This window comes from Trichosurus vulpecula, chromosome 3, assembly GCF_011100635.1.
Source record: "Trichosurus vulpecula isolate mTriVul1 chromosome 3, mTriVul1.pri, whole genome shotgun sequence".
Classification (NCBI taxonomy): Eukaryota; Metazoa; Chordata; class Mammalia; order Diprotodontia; family Phalangeridae; genus Trichosurus; species Trichosurus vulpecula.
In genome coordinates, this window is record NC_050575.1 from 216,843,274 (window position 1) to 216,857,766 (window position 14,493).

The 14,493-nt window shown below is 39.3% G+C and overlaps 1 protein-coding gene across 2 annotated transcripts in view; it reads right to left on the bottom strand.

Annotated features, from left to right (window-relative positions):
• Positions 1-260: 260 nt before the first annotated feature.
• XDH (xanthine dehydrogenase) overlaps positions 261-14,493 on the bottom strand; it is an 86,563-nt gene continuing 72,330 nt past the window's right edge. For both annotated transcript variants that reach the window (XM_036748100.1, XM_036748099.1), the window contains exons 31-36: positions 14,052-14,104; positions 11,683-11,797; positions 9,980-10,045; positions 7,432-7,620; positions 5,751-5,927; positions 261-3,896 (exon numbers count right to left, since the gene is read on the bottom strand). In XM_036748100.1, the coding sequence (XP_036603995.1) occupies positions 3,846-3,896; positions 5,751-5,927; positions 7,432-7,620; positions 9,980-10,045; positions 11,683-11,797; positions 14,052-14,104 (651 nt within the window). In that variant the 3' untranslated portion in view covers positions 261-3,845. The remainder of the gene's footprint in view (positions 3,897-5,750; positions 5,928-7,431; positions 7,621-9,979; positions 10,046-11,682; positions 11,798-14,051; positions 14,105-14,493) is intronic.

Here is a 14,493-nt window from a genome sequence, read left to right on the forward strand (position 1 = left end):
ACAAGATTAATAAATGAGCATTATAATTTTGATTAATGTGCCTAAAGATCAAGAATTTTTCTTGGTGGAAACAATATGAAATGATTAGAAACCTTTATATTAAATCATCTTTCCTACTAAAAGGAAAAAAAAACACATAAATTTTACCTGAATTAACCAAATCAACCAACAAGTTGGGTACATATTGTCTTTCCTTGTCAGTATGAGTAAAAATCATGTTCAGCTCTGATTAGGTTGAGAAATGAAAGGAGTGAAACAGGTCTGAGCACAAAAGTGGGGAAGTCAAACTGAAGTTTATTTCTGAAATATTTCTGCCTCAAAACCTTATAAGATCATACATCTTACTATTATAGGCAATTATCTCAGAGGCTAAGATGTTATATACCTCACTCTGGACTTATTTACCCAGCCTATTTGAAATGATAATGAAAAGCATGATTAAATTTAATTTAAGCAAACAAAATAAAACAAAACAAAAGCCCTTTTTGAAGGCATGTCCTTTTCATTTCCTATTGCAACATCACATTGTCCCTTCCCTGGGGTAAGCAGACTCCCTAGCCTTTTAAACGCCCTTTAAACTCCAATGGAAAAATATTCTTTCTATCTTTGTTTCACCCTTACAATGAAGGATCTGTTCAGTCATGATCCTAAAACATAAATAAGGGGAAGTCTAAGCCATTGCTTGTTTGGGGGTCAAGAATTTTAACTTACAATCTTTCAAGAAAATTGCCCCCAAGGCTGTAACTTTTCCATGTGGATTTCCTGGTAAAATTGAATACAAGTTTTGATGATCTGCAGCCTTAAACACACTGTAGATAAGCCAGAAACTTTCCAGTACCCTAAAAAAAGAAAATTTTATGAGAAGTACTGGGATTTTATCACCAAAAAAATCATTGATTTGCTGCTGCACCTTAAGGACAATAGGACCTTTCCATCTGACTGCAACTAAAACCTTCTATATGTATTGTCTTCACAATGAGAATGTGAGCTCCTTAAGAGCCAAGGTCTATGTTACGTTTCTATTTGTATACTAGTGCTGTGCAAACTGTAAGCATTTTTTTCCGTGTTGCAGAAAAGAAAGCAGATTATAGCCCTATCAGCCCCTTCCCTATCATTAAGGGTGAGTATGATTATTTATTAGCAGTTATCATGTGCCAGAGGTAGGTCTGTCTGACCCTTCTGACACTCCTGTGGAACAGCTGACAGTTTCATTTCTTTCTCACATTAAACATTCTAATCAACCAAGCTGCTTCTCAGGAACTTCTCTCCCCACAAGCAGGCTGCGTGAGAGCATGCTTAATAATGACTGGCCAGTCAGAGGGGAAAAACCTTTTATTGAAACTAGGAGTTGGAGGAAATGGCATTCTTTATCTCACAGCTGCCAGAGTTGAGAATGTGTTCTCCTCCCTCACTCTCTTTATCTGCCCCATGGATGTGGAGAATATTAGGAAACATGAAGCAGAGAGATGTCTTCACACCCTATTAACCCAGAATAATAAGTGATCCATTTCTGTAAGTGTAGCAAATCTCCGATATTGCTGCATTTGGAAGTAACAGAATGACAGAATTCTTATATCCAGAAAAGGACTTTAGAGCTCATCCTCCAACCACCTCACCTTACAGATGACAAAACTGAGGTCCAAGGAGAGGTGATGAAGTGGATTGCCTGAAGCTAGGCAAGTAGCTAGTCCAAAAGGCAAGATAAGAACCTAACATGGAAGAGGGACTGGACGCATTCTGCTTGACTTCCCCAGAGCAGAGCTAGAAGCATTGAATGAAAGCTTCATAGAGACAGGTTTAAACTCAATGTAAAGAAAAACTTTCTACAATTACTGCCGTCCAAAAGTGGGATAGGCTGCTCTGGGAGGTGGGAGGTTCCCCTTCACTGAAGATACTTGAGTGGAAACACTTAGATGATTACTTAGGAATGTTGTAGAGAGAGTATTCCTATTCAAGTATAAGTTGGACTGTATGGTCTTTGATGTTCCTTCCAACTATGGGATTCTGCAGCTTTCTTTTCCCTGTTGAATCTTCCTGTTCCCTATGAACCAAGAAGCATTTATTAAAATAGTATATACTGTGTGCCAGGAACTGTGCTAAGAGCTAGGGACACAAAATTAAAGTGAAACAGTCTCTGCCCCCAAGGAACTCACATTCTACATGAAGTCAGTTTGGGGTGACCTAATATGAATTCATTTGAAAAACCTGCCTGAAATTATTTCTATAATAATGATAATGTCTTACATTCATATAGAAGGTGATATTTTTAAAAGCATTTACACGAAGGCCAAAGTTTACACCCACGAGCTCACTCCCACTATGAAGACCAAATCTTACAGCCAATATTGTCACTGACCACTATTCCACAAGGAACCCTGCTACTTCCTTTTTCCTTTATGCCTAAGCAAACCAAGGCAGTAAAAGTTTCATGTTCAAAATCCAGGGCATGACTTTGTCCTCTGTCATCATTTCTGGGAAAACCTTGGCCAAGATATCCTTCCTAGATCTCATTCTTGACCATTGAACTGAGAGCTATAAACCTTGCTTTTGGCCCTCGGTCACCACAATGGCTAATTTGTAATTTTCTCAACACTAATAAATATACCCAGAGGCTTCAAAATCCACTGAACACTTCCTATTTTGAAGAGTCATGCTGAAAATTAACAGCTAATTAGTAAGGTCATCATTGATACTCAGATTACTTTGAGGATATTAAAAGATCTGTGTAGTTACTCTACCAAAATAAGTCACATACCCTCTACAACTTAGTGGCAGGTTTTTGGGAGATGCCATAGCTGAGAAATGCATCACCCTTTGGCCAGTCTTAGGAGGAACCTCTTAGAACATAGCCAGACTATTCCTCAGATAACATACAGTCCCTCCCTGTAGGGCTCCTACTCCATTGCCTTTTCAGCTAATAGGACCTAACAGGGACTCAATAAAGATTTGCTGGTTGGTTAGTTGGGTGGTATGAGTCTAGTCTGCTTTATGCAAAGCACCTGTGATTTTCTAGGTTAGAATTTTCTCTACTAACGCGTCTATAACTTAGTAGACAAGGCCTAAGGAGTTACCTGAGGTACTCAGACATTAATTGATCTGGCCAGGGACCCACAGCCTGTAAATGATATAGGCAGAATTTAAAATTGTTTTCCTACCTCCAAGCCTAGCACTTTATCAACTATACCATGCTTCCTTTCTTGATCCATGTAAGCTATACAAAATGAAGTCAAATCAACGTAAAGTTTTTTTTATTTTTTATCAGCAAACAGAAGGCTGGAGTGTCTTTTTTACTCTTGAAGAATTTAGAACATCTATTTTTAATTACCCTTAAACAAAGGGGACAACTCAGAATTTCAAGCTCTGGTGCTCTAACAAGAATCCCTTAAAGGAAGGTAAATGGATTCCAAAGAACTTTGGTCTAAGCTTCTGGAGGTTTTAAGTCTTGGCTGGAAGAATCCCAAGGAGGCAGACCCCAGCTTGTGAGGTTCTCTAGAGATATTTTGATTTTGGCTCTGATGATATTCTAAGCAATAGCACTAGATTTGTAGCTAGGTTTTGGCGTGTGTGTGTGTGTGTAAAGGAAGCTATGGATTACTATGGAGTAAACTATTCAATTACTACTGAGACCTTAAAATTCTGATTTTTCTCATCACATCTGTTGCAAATCACATTGTAGATTAAAATCTTTCTAAGTGTTTGGTTTCCTTAATCCAGAAAAGGTGTGATGACCCAGGCATTTTTTTTTATGTTGTACATTTAGAATCTTGTGTCCCATGATAGGTGTCTTCTATTTCTCTTGGAGGCACCTTCTCCTCAACACGGAACTTGTTCTGTGGACTTTCTTCTCAGACTCTCTTAGACCATGGCTTGCAATTTGCTGGCACTTTTGTAACACACTACAGAGGAAAGAAAACAGTTGTTGATAGCAAACTCCTTGTTGTATCTCCTTCCACTTCTCATTCTCTCCACAATTAAACATATCTCCTCAGTCCTGTCCTTTGGAACATGGCATTCACACAGGCCACAGCCCATTGCTTCTAGAACAGCGTGTCCATCATAGAATTCAACTAATACCACCAGCTATTCATTTGAATCAGAACATTGTATTGTATTGCTTTCTCCCTTGACATATTAAAATAACTAGATGAAAATGGATCCTTCATAGAGAATTTATGGGAGGCCACAGATGAAAGTCACATAATTAGAGAAAGTAGGGACGTCTTACAATCTTTATCAGTGGAGGGATTATTGTCCGAATCATAATCATCATCATCATCATTTCCTTATCTTTTTTGATGAATTACAAATAGAAATGGTTCTGGCGCTTGTCAATATATTCCTATTATTCTTTGATGTGTAACATTTAAGGACTATTGTACAGGTGGACAAAATGATTGTGTTTTGTAATTGAATAAAAGTATCGAGCTATAAGCCTATTTTCTAATTACTATTATTACTGATGAAATATACTTAAGATGGCAATCAGAGGGTTCTGCATATGTGCAACTCCAGACAAACCCTGAGGTAAAACACTAGTTCTGAAGCTGAGACCAAGGAAGAAGCCCTCCTCAACCAGTTTTTGCAGGTTCTCTTTCAAATGAATCAGCACACAAATAGAATCAAATCAGCATATCCCAAAGGGATGCCAATTAAAAAATCCTCTATGTATCATTTGTCTCTGCTCACAGAGCCATGGCATATTAGGGCTTCTATAAATGTTAGTGACCAACTTTGAAGACATGGCTTTTCTGTGGATCTATTATATACCTCCTTTATTCATATCTATGAAAAACACAGATAACATACATGCATTTGGACTTTTATATTTTTTTTAGTTCCAAGGAGGCCATCTAACATGTGGCCCTGCGACAAAACTGCTATTTGGAGAGTTTTTTCATCATTTTATTGCTCTTTCAGAGAGTCTGAGCCATGAGAGGTATAACTAGGGTGGGGAATGTGGGGCTTTGCTTCAGGGTAGGCAACAGGGAGAGTGCCAACAGACCCTGTGGGAGAGTGCTTCCTCCTCTGAAAGGCTCTACTTCCAATAGTGATATGCCAGGTTTTTTCCCCAGAGTAGCTATAGTTCTAAAGTTGGAAGGGGCCTCTGTTTTAACCTCCTTATCTTGGAAAGGAGGGAAATAAAGCCTAGGAAAATCAAGTGACTTGCCCAAAGTCACATAAATATCATACATCAAAGGCAAGATTTGAACTCTAAAGTCAGCATACTCTTTTCAAACCACAAGAATTCCCAAGGCTTCCTCCCTCAAGACTACAACCCTGGTAAGCTTTCTTGACACCCCTAACTTTGGCCCAGTTGAAAATACTGCCAGTTATGGCTCTTTTTGGTACTCTATAAGTACAAAATTTTAGAGTTATATGGGATCTTAGCACAATGGGAGAATCTCTTCTATTGCCACCCCCAGGGTCATCTAATCTCTTAAACATTTCCAGTGGTAGGGGATCTCCCATTCAACAAGCTAGTCCATTCTACTGTAGGACAACTCTCATTAGTATCAATTTCTTCCTTAGGTCAAGCTGATTTCTGACTCCCTGTGGTTTCCGCATCGGTTGGAGTTCATTATATTGCTAATGGTTAATCACTGAATCTATGTTGTTCAACAGAGAAGGAGCCTCATAAGGCCCTCTCCTTGGTTCCTCAATCTTGGTTTTCACAATAATTCACAGACAAGACTTCTTAACAAACCCCTTCCATTCTAGAAGGATTATCATTAAGGCTGTGGGAATCCTACCAGAGTGGTGAACTTGTCCACACAGGCATTGCGGATCTTCTCTGGGGTGGCAGGGCTATCCAGCTGGAAAAGCTCCGTCATCTTACAATCTGCATGCTCAACACGGGCTGCAGAGATAGCATCCTTGATGGCAAAGAAGATGGAGGAGGCCAGGAAGAGGGGGGGCTCTCCAACAGCCTGTGCAAATAGAAAGCAGGGGAAAAGGAGTCAAACTGAGTCCCATACTCAATTTATTGTGCAGGAGCCTGGGTCCTATGAGTATATAGGAATAGAGTATGAGCTGCAAATGGGGACCTTACTCAATGAGTAAAAAAGTGAGAACCAGACCTGGAACTTGGATCTCATCACTCGACCATCATAAGAAGAATGGGCAAAGAACAAAGTAGAATCTTTATTTGCCTTTGGAGGCAAATAAAGGAGGTGGAGAAACATAGGTGAATGTCAAACTGTATTAAGGATAAAAGAGTTTGGGGAATGGCTAAATAAATTATGCTACAAAATTGTAATGGAATATTACTATGCTGAAAGTAACAGTGGATATGATTAGAAGAGTGAAGAGAGAAAGATATGAACTGATGTAGAATGAAGTTGGCAGAAACAGGAAAAAATATACACAATGACTACAACAGAAATAGGAAAAAACAACCACCACAAAGCAATAGAAAATGACTCCTGCAAATTACAAAGCTTGACCCCAAAGATAAGATATGAGAAGACAACTTTCTCCACTTCTTTGCAGGGGTGGGGGCAGGGCCCACAGGCGTGAAACATTAAATATGTTGTCAGATTTTTTTTCAATGCACTGATTGGTTTTGCTGAATTTCTTTGCTTCCTATTTTTCTTTTTAAAAATGTTTGTCATAAAAGATGGTTCTCTAAGGGGGAAGTGAAGAAAGGATATAGGGTAAATTGGAGTTATATGATAACAAAGGATATCTATTTAAAATAATAATAGCTCCCACTTATGTATCGCTTTACATACATCATTTCATTTCATCCTCACACCAATCCTGCGAGAAAGATGCTATTAAATTTTACAGATTTCTTTTTTGCTTCTCTGTCTCTCTATCTCTCTCTCTCTCTCTCTCTCTCTCTCTCTCTCTCTCTCTCTCTCTTTCTCTCGTTGCAGATTTACAGATGTGGAAAGCAAAACTCAAAGAGATTAAGGGACTTGGCCATGGTCATAGCAGGCATTTGAGGCTGTACTGGAGCCCATACCTTCCTGACTCCAAGATCAGCACTCTATCCATTACACTAGGTTGGCTCTCCTCTCATATCTTAGCCAATCCTTACACCACCACTAGAGGAAGTTGCCACAAGTTATTAGCCATATCATTTAACATATGAGTAGGTTGAGGCTTGCCTAAGACTAAAGCTAATCCCTGACAAAGATGTCTGCCTCTGTTTGATACTTATGGAGCCAGACCAACTTAACCAGACTAATCTGGAAACCTTTCTAAACTGATTCTAGATGAAGTGGGTTCATGTTCTTTCAAGATAACTCTTCAAACCCCAACTCAACCCAAATCTTTGGGCAGGACCAGCAGCCAGCACCACTTGTTTCCAAGACAACAGGACAATTCTAGACGTAGGCAATGGACAGCTGAAAAGACCAATGCCTTTTACACTGACTCTGAAAGATACATTTATTAAACCCAAATATCCAGATCCCATAGTGATACCTTAGAGTGATAGATGGCTTTTTTGTTGGGAGAATCCCGGAGAAGAGACACCCTAAACTCAATAGGAATGTTGCCAAAGGCAGGGATCTTGTAGGTGCTGGGTCCTCGAGTAAGCAGGCTCCCTTCAGGAGAGTAATGCAGCTCTTCCAGAGTAAAGAGTCCAAGGCCTTGGACAAATGCCCCTTCTACCTGCAAGACAAACAAAGATCCACTTGCTACCCTGGCTCTCAACACCAAGTATTGGACTTTTCTCAAAGGAGCTCTTCTTCCCACAAACAGAGGACCCAAATTTAATGAGACCTGAGAAACAGCCTAAAAGATGAATGAAGGGGTGAGAAGATCGTTGTATTATTTCTCTAGCATATCTAAAGTATTCAGAGCCTAATTAAACAATGGCAGATCTATGTCATCCCATTACTCCTCATTTACCTCCCACATCCAGTCCTTATGGTGACTAATAGTTGTTGGCACTATACCCCAGAGAAAGGGTATAGAAGATCCCTAGTTATTACAGTCATGTGATACTCATAAAAGCTTTGATAGGGGAGGAGCTTCATACATTGATCAACACTTTTTATGGGAATCAGACTTTTGCTTTCAATCGGTATAGGAAATGCTATGAGAAAACTCTACCACTATAGATCTGAAACTTCTCTATCTTTTAGTCTTAGAGAGTTGCTTGGGGAACTCAAGTTTAAATGATTTCTCCAGGGTTCATGCAGCCAGTGGGTGAGCTCTCCTCATCAGAGGTAAGACTTGAACCTAGGTCTTGCTGCCTCTGAGGCCAGCTTTCTATCATCTACACCAGAGATATCATATATGTAGCTCTCAGGTTGTATGGGCCCAAAATGCTACTGATTGCTGCACAACCAGATTAAAATATAACTGGGAAATATTTAACAAAATAAGCAAAAATCCAAATACAAATAGATAATGGTAATATGTGGTTTTCTAAATAGATACACGGCCTGCAGATATACTTTTGTATGGTTTAGTGGCCTGTGTTTCTATTTGAGTTTGACACCACTGAACCATATTGCATCTATGTTAGTCTTCACAAAAAACCTTGATAGGAAGAAGAAAAGGGACTTCCCTTTTATCTCTGAGAAAGTGGAGATGTAAAGGAAGAAACAGATCTCTCAGCTTGCAGTTGCCAATGATGCCACATGGTGAAAAAAAGCAAGTTCTCTCCCACATGTGGAATTTCTGTTCCCCAGCTCTGACATCCCAGACAGAAGATAATATAGAAGTCCTCCAAGGCCCCTTTAGCACTAGTCCCTATGGGGACAGAGTCCCTATGGATTCAATAAATCCACAACATCTTAAGGAGAAATGACCCACTTCTTAAAATATTGGATTTCTGTATGTTGTATTATCAATTGCTCCTGTTCTAAGAAACATGATTTTGTTTCTAGACTTGCCTGGCTCAATATTTCCATCCAGTCACTTCTTTTTGTCTTTCCCTAAATCTCAAGTTTTCCCTTCTATATATGTTGGGCATGCACATATTTGTTTGTCCTTTTAATTCTGAATAGGCATCTCCTAAGTTTTGTCATTAGTCTGAAAACTTTCCCCTCCATAACCTCCTCCCATCCTCCACCCCTAGCCCTCCCAATGATCTCTGGTACAACTTCCAATTCTTCAAATCTAATCTCTACCATAAAATCTTTTAGCACTTACTGAAGGAGAAAGGAAACTATGATAATTTCTAACGTCCCACTCTCTCTGGAAATATATCTGATGACTTCTCCCCACTGTCTATACTGTCTACTCCAAGAAGGCTTTGCTCTTGATATGTCTGGGTGTATACAATATGTTTTATTGGTGGCAGAGAGATGGATGTTGGTCCAGACCTGTGACTCCATTAATGTAGGAAACTTGAGCGAATACTCCTTCTATCAATGCAGATCAACAATTCCTCTCCAACTTAGTCTTAAAGAATTGTCTGGGGCACTTTAAGGAACTTGTCCAGAATCACACAGTCAATATATGCCAGAGGCAGTATTTAAACCTATGTCTTCCTGACTCTGAGGCCAGCTCTCTATTCACTAGGCCATGCTACTTTCGCCTAATACTTTTACTATCCTGAATTTATTTGGTTGTTTGTGCTACCTTTTAGAAGGACCTCATGTTAGTGTTGTTTGTCTTAAATTATAAACGCCCACTCAGCAGGGACCATGTTGACCTAAAACCACTGTACAATGCTTCAAACTATGCTATGGATAAATGTGCTTATTAATAAGTAGAGTTTTTATTTTTTTTCAATTGACAAAACATTTTTTCTTTCCCTCCCACCTACCTCTCCAAAGAAAAAAGAAAACAAAACCTTTGTAACAAGTATGCATAGTAGTCAAATAAAACAAGTCCCTGCATCAGCCATATCCCCAAAATATCTCTCTCATTCTATACTCTGAATCCATCCATCAACTATCTGTCTAGTTGGGGGTTTCGAAAGTAATGACAGTCTACGGCAATTGAACCAGAAAATTAAAATGGAGAAACCAGTACCCAAATTTATTTCAACCTTAGTTTTCCATGAGATGCTTACCTGTCCAATATCTATAGCTGGATTCAGGCTGGAGCCAACATCCATGACAATGTCTGTGCGGATGTTCTACAATGGAAGGAAAAGTTGGAGTAGTTTGAAGACAGATAAATATCAAAAATAACAATCAGGATCTTGGCTAGGTTGGGCTCTGGGAGTACCACAGTGAATACCGCCTTGCCACACACAGTTCCACTGTTGTAAGTGTGGTGTCCCAGCCCCACCCGGCCCACAAGGCTGATTGATCTCAGGATTATTCTGTCCTAGATCAAGTCTTACTGTTACAACCATCATCCAGACCATAGGAATCAGAGATGACTTCCTGACCCACACCATCCTCTTCAGGAAGTTTAGCTGTATTTACAATCTACAGTATCAGTAGCACACCAACACCACTTTCTCAATGAAACTACAGAAGCAGTCAAAAAGAATTCCCCCAAAATAAGTACATATGATCTTACAGAATGATACCATCAAAGAATGTAATAGGGAACCAAGGTAGTTGATTACAAAAAACATGAAAGAATTGGTTTTCTGTCCTCTGAACCTACCAAATTGATGTGCAAATAATGTATGTGGCATCACCATTAAGATCTATGAGATGAGGTTTTGGACACCACCACAATTTTCCTACCAGTTGGTACACTGTAGCTGAAACCAACAAGCTCAAAAGGGTTTCCTGGACAGTTTAAACCTTCAGGCATGATATATAGACAAATGCACGTGTTCACTGAAAAGCACAATGAACAGAGGGGGCGAGAAAAGTGTGACTGAAAAGTCAGAATCACAGCAGCCTAATCTGATCTGCCTTCTTGAATTGTCACATGGCTACTCAGAGTCAGGATTTGAACCCAGATTGGAATCTCAGAATCAGCCGTCCAGGCCAATCTCATTTTACAGGGAAGGAAATTTACAGAAGGGTTGTTACTCCAAATCTACCTTTCTATTCACCCTATCTTTGGATCTCTGATGAGTTACATGATGCCTAGCTGGCCCACGGTAGGTGTTCAATAATTGCTGAATTAAGTTATTAATTAGTTGATAAGGCAGGAAACTTAGTATTAAGAAATAAATAGTACATTCGTGGTTGTTAAGTTGCATTTTTGAGGTCATCTGAAAGAAGTCTTAAAGATTAACTAGTCCAACCTCTTCGTTTTACAAATGACAAAAATTAAACCCATAAAAGTAATTTGTTCAAGGCCAATAGGTAGGAAGCAGTGGAGCCCAGTTTCAGATCAAGATCTTCTGACTCCAGATCAAGTGTCATTTCCATTATCCTATGTGCTTAAGGTTCGCCAATCACATTCATTCATCCATCAGTATTGATTGAAAGTTCCTAGTGTCCAGTGGTACAGCTCAACATTTTTGAGTGTGCTAAGATCATTAAAACTATCAGATTTTCAGTCAGAAGATCTGGATTTGAATCTGTTACTCCTCTGTGACCTCAGGCAAATCATTTATCCTCTCCAGATCTCAGTTTCTTCATCTATAAAACTAGAGGGAAGGAGAGAATGGTTGAACTAGATTCTCTCTAAGTTCCCTTCCACTTCTAGGTATATGATTCTGTGATTTATCATGTCCATGTCCCTTCAAAGCTTTCAATCCTAGAACCCTATACTTTTCTTAAACCAAGAATTTTCCTTCTAATAGCCCATAGCGTTCCTGGTTAACTTGACTCTGGAATAAGAGGGTTCCAAGCTTCTTACCTTATGGTCACCTGTTAAACAGTCTATCTCAACCTCAGAGCAAGCCACACCATAGGAGAAGTAGTGGAAGGGATTTCCAGAATTGGTTTCAAAGCTATAGCCGAGGTTGGGTGTTCTGAGAAGAAAAGACATCAAACATTTCAAGATGAACAGTAGGAAAAATTCGGCTTTCCCTATAATAGGAATCAGTGTCTATAGTACACTGAAACTAAGTGTACTAAGTTTAAGTGAAACTAAACTAAGTTTCACAAAACACTTCCTTCTCAATAACCTCATGAGATAGTTAGGACAAGGATTATTATTGTTCCCACTTTATAGGTGAGAAAACTGAGTTTAGGAGCGATCATAAGACCATAGATAGAGAACCAGAAGGAATCTGTGAATTGGCCCAATCTCATTTTACAGAGAAGGAAACTTACAGAAGTTACAGAGATGATACTCAACCCCAAGGAGGTGAAGAGTCTTTCCCAAAGTCACTCAGGTAGTAATTAGTAAAGCTGGTATGGAAACTGAAGTTCTCTGGCATCAAATCCAGTCACCTCCCAGTTGCCCCACACTGCGTTTCAAAGGAACCTCACCTTTCTCCTTGAGCTCACAGAGGTTTTCATTTTCATTTTCCAACTCTTCACCAACACAGTCAAGATAGAACATTTTAGCCTGGCAAGGAAACCTAGGTATTTCTTAACATATGATCACTCCTCCTTGTCTATTGTAATCATGTATTTTTATGAGTATGCTACTATTAATCAATGGATGTTAATGAATCAAGCCTTTTTGTAAATCAGAGTTCCATCCCTATTTTCTAGATAGGCAATGAGAGTCTCAGAAGGGTCACAGACATGCATAGGCTCACATCACGAAAACAAAACCGTGGTTACATTTAAATCCATGGTCTTCTCGATTAGAAAGGTCTGCCTGCAAGGAGTTTTGGGGCCACGCTGCTGCGGAATCTGCCTTACTATTAAAACAACAGCAGAATGTAAGCTATTTGAGAGTAAATCCATTTATTAAGGGGATTTGTTCTGTGAAGTTTAGATTCAGTCAAAGGGCCACACTTGAAGACCCAGAGGGCCACATGTGGACTTGAGGCCACAGGTTCCCCACCCCTGGTCTAGATAGCCTCAGCTTATTGTTTAAATTATTTTGTTCTTCTATCTCTTCTGCTGACATTCTTTTGACCTTAGCAAAAATATTTTTTAAAAAAGTCTATACATATACACCCACAGATTTCATACCCTAAAAAGACAATTAAAAGTAAATAAAACCGTATTACCTGAATTTAAATTTCTGTGAATGAGAAACTAAAGTTTTGCTAGTTAAAACTGCACAGGGAGAGGCATTATCAAAATGAAACCCATGGTAATTGTGTGTTCATCAATTTCTGAGCTTCTAAATCTAACGGGCAGGCCTTCAGTCCATAGGGGTCTTCAGTTGTTAATATATTTCAAAGAGGCAAGGTGGTACAATGAATAGTGTTCTGGACATAAAGGTCAAGAAAGTCTGGGTTCAAATACAGTTTCTGACGCTTCTGGCTATGTGGACATAGCTCTGAGCCTCAGTTTCCTCATCTGTAAAATGGGAATAACACAGCTTATCGTACCTACTTCACAGAGTGGTTGGAAGGCACAAGTAAGATACTGTATTATACTTTGCAAAGTTTAAAGTCTATAAAAATGTCAGAGTATAAGACTAAGAAAATGGCTTAACCTTTTTTAATGGCCCCAGGTAACTCTCTAAGGCTATAAATTGCAAAGCCAGCTTAACTTCTGTTTGCCTCAATTTCCTTAGTTGTGAGAAAGGGATAATGATAATGCCTACTTAGCTGGGTTGCTGTGAGAATCGAATGAGATAATATTTGTCAAGCATTTAGCACAGTGGCTGGCACTTAACAAATGCTAATTGTTATCATCATCATTGTGATCGTAATTATTATTATCTGAATTAGAAGAGGGAAATTCCCCACAAGGAGTTTTCTATACCAGTGGAATCACAGGTCTGGCCTAAAAAAAGTCAGTTACCATCATCATCATCCTCATCCTCATCAAAGCTGGAGAAGGAATTTGTTCCTCTTGTAAATCTCAATTCAACATCTCTATTAAGATTATCACTTTGTAAGAAGGCCCAATGTTTCCTGAGAGATATGCTGGTTCTATCTAAAGGGATGCCCCGAAATGGAAAATACTTGGTGAGAACTCTGCTTCCACCATTATACCACATTTTCATCTATGATGTAATGGAAAACCCACATGGAGAGAAAGGTTGGCACTCTCTCTATGCCTCACCACATAATCAGAATTCATAATGGCAAAGTTTTTCCAACAGTGCCTTAGTTACCAAATATGACAAATTAGAAAAGAATGAACGGTTACCTGTAAAATCCTGTGGCAGACAAACTCACTGCTGCCAGGTAGGCAGCATTGACCTGAGGGAGAGAAAATGATTATGAGAGAGATATGGGGAGGTTACCTGGAGAGAATCATTAAGAGATAGCTACATCTGCTGTTCTAGGCTGTAACGTGGCCATTTTCCCAGGCGCCCGAGCTTCAAACCTCAACCATCCATCACTGCCTCTTCTCTCTCCCTGTCACTAAGTCTTGCTGAGTTTTCTTTTATAATGTTTCCACAAGTATTCTTTCCAGCCTTGCTGCCACTCTATTTCAGGATATCATCACCTCAAACCTAAATCTGCCTCCTTATAAGTGCCATCCATTGCTCCCAATTCTGTCCTCTAAGCCCAGGCAGAACAAGACAAATTTTTCTTCCACGCAACAGTCTTTCAAATACTTGAAAAAATTCATCATGTCTCCCCTC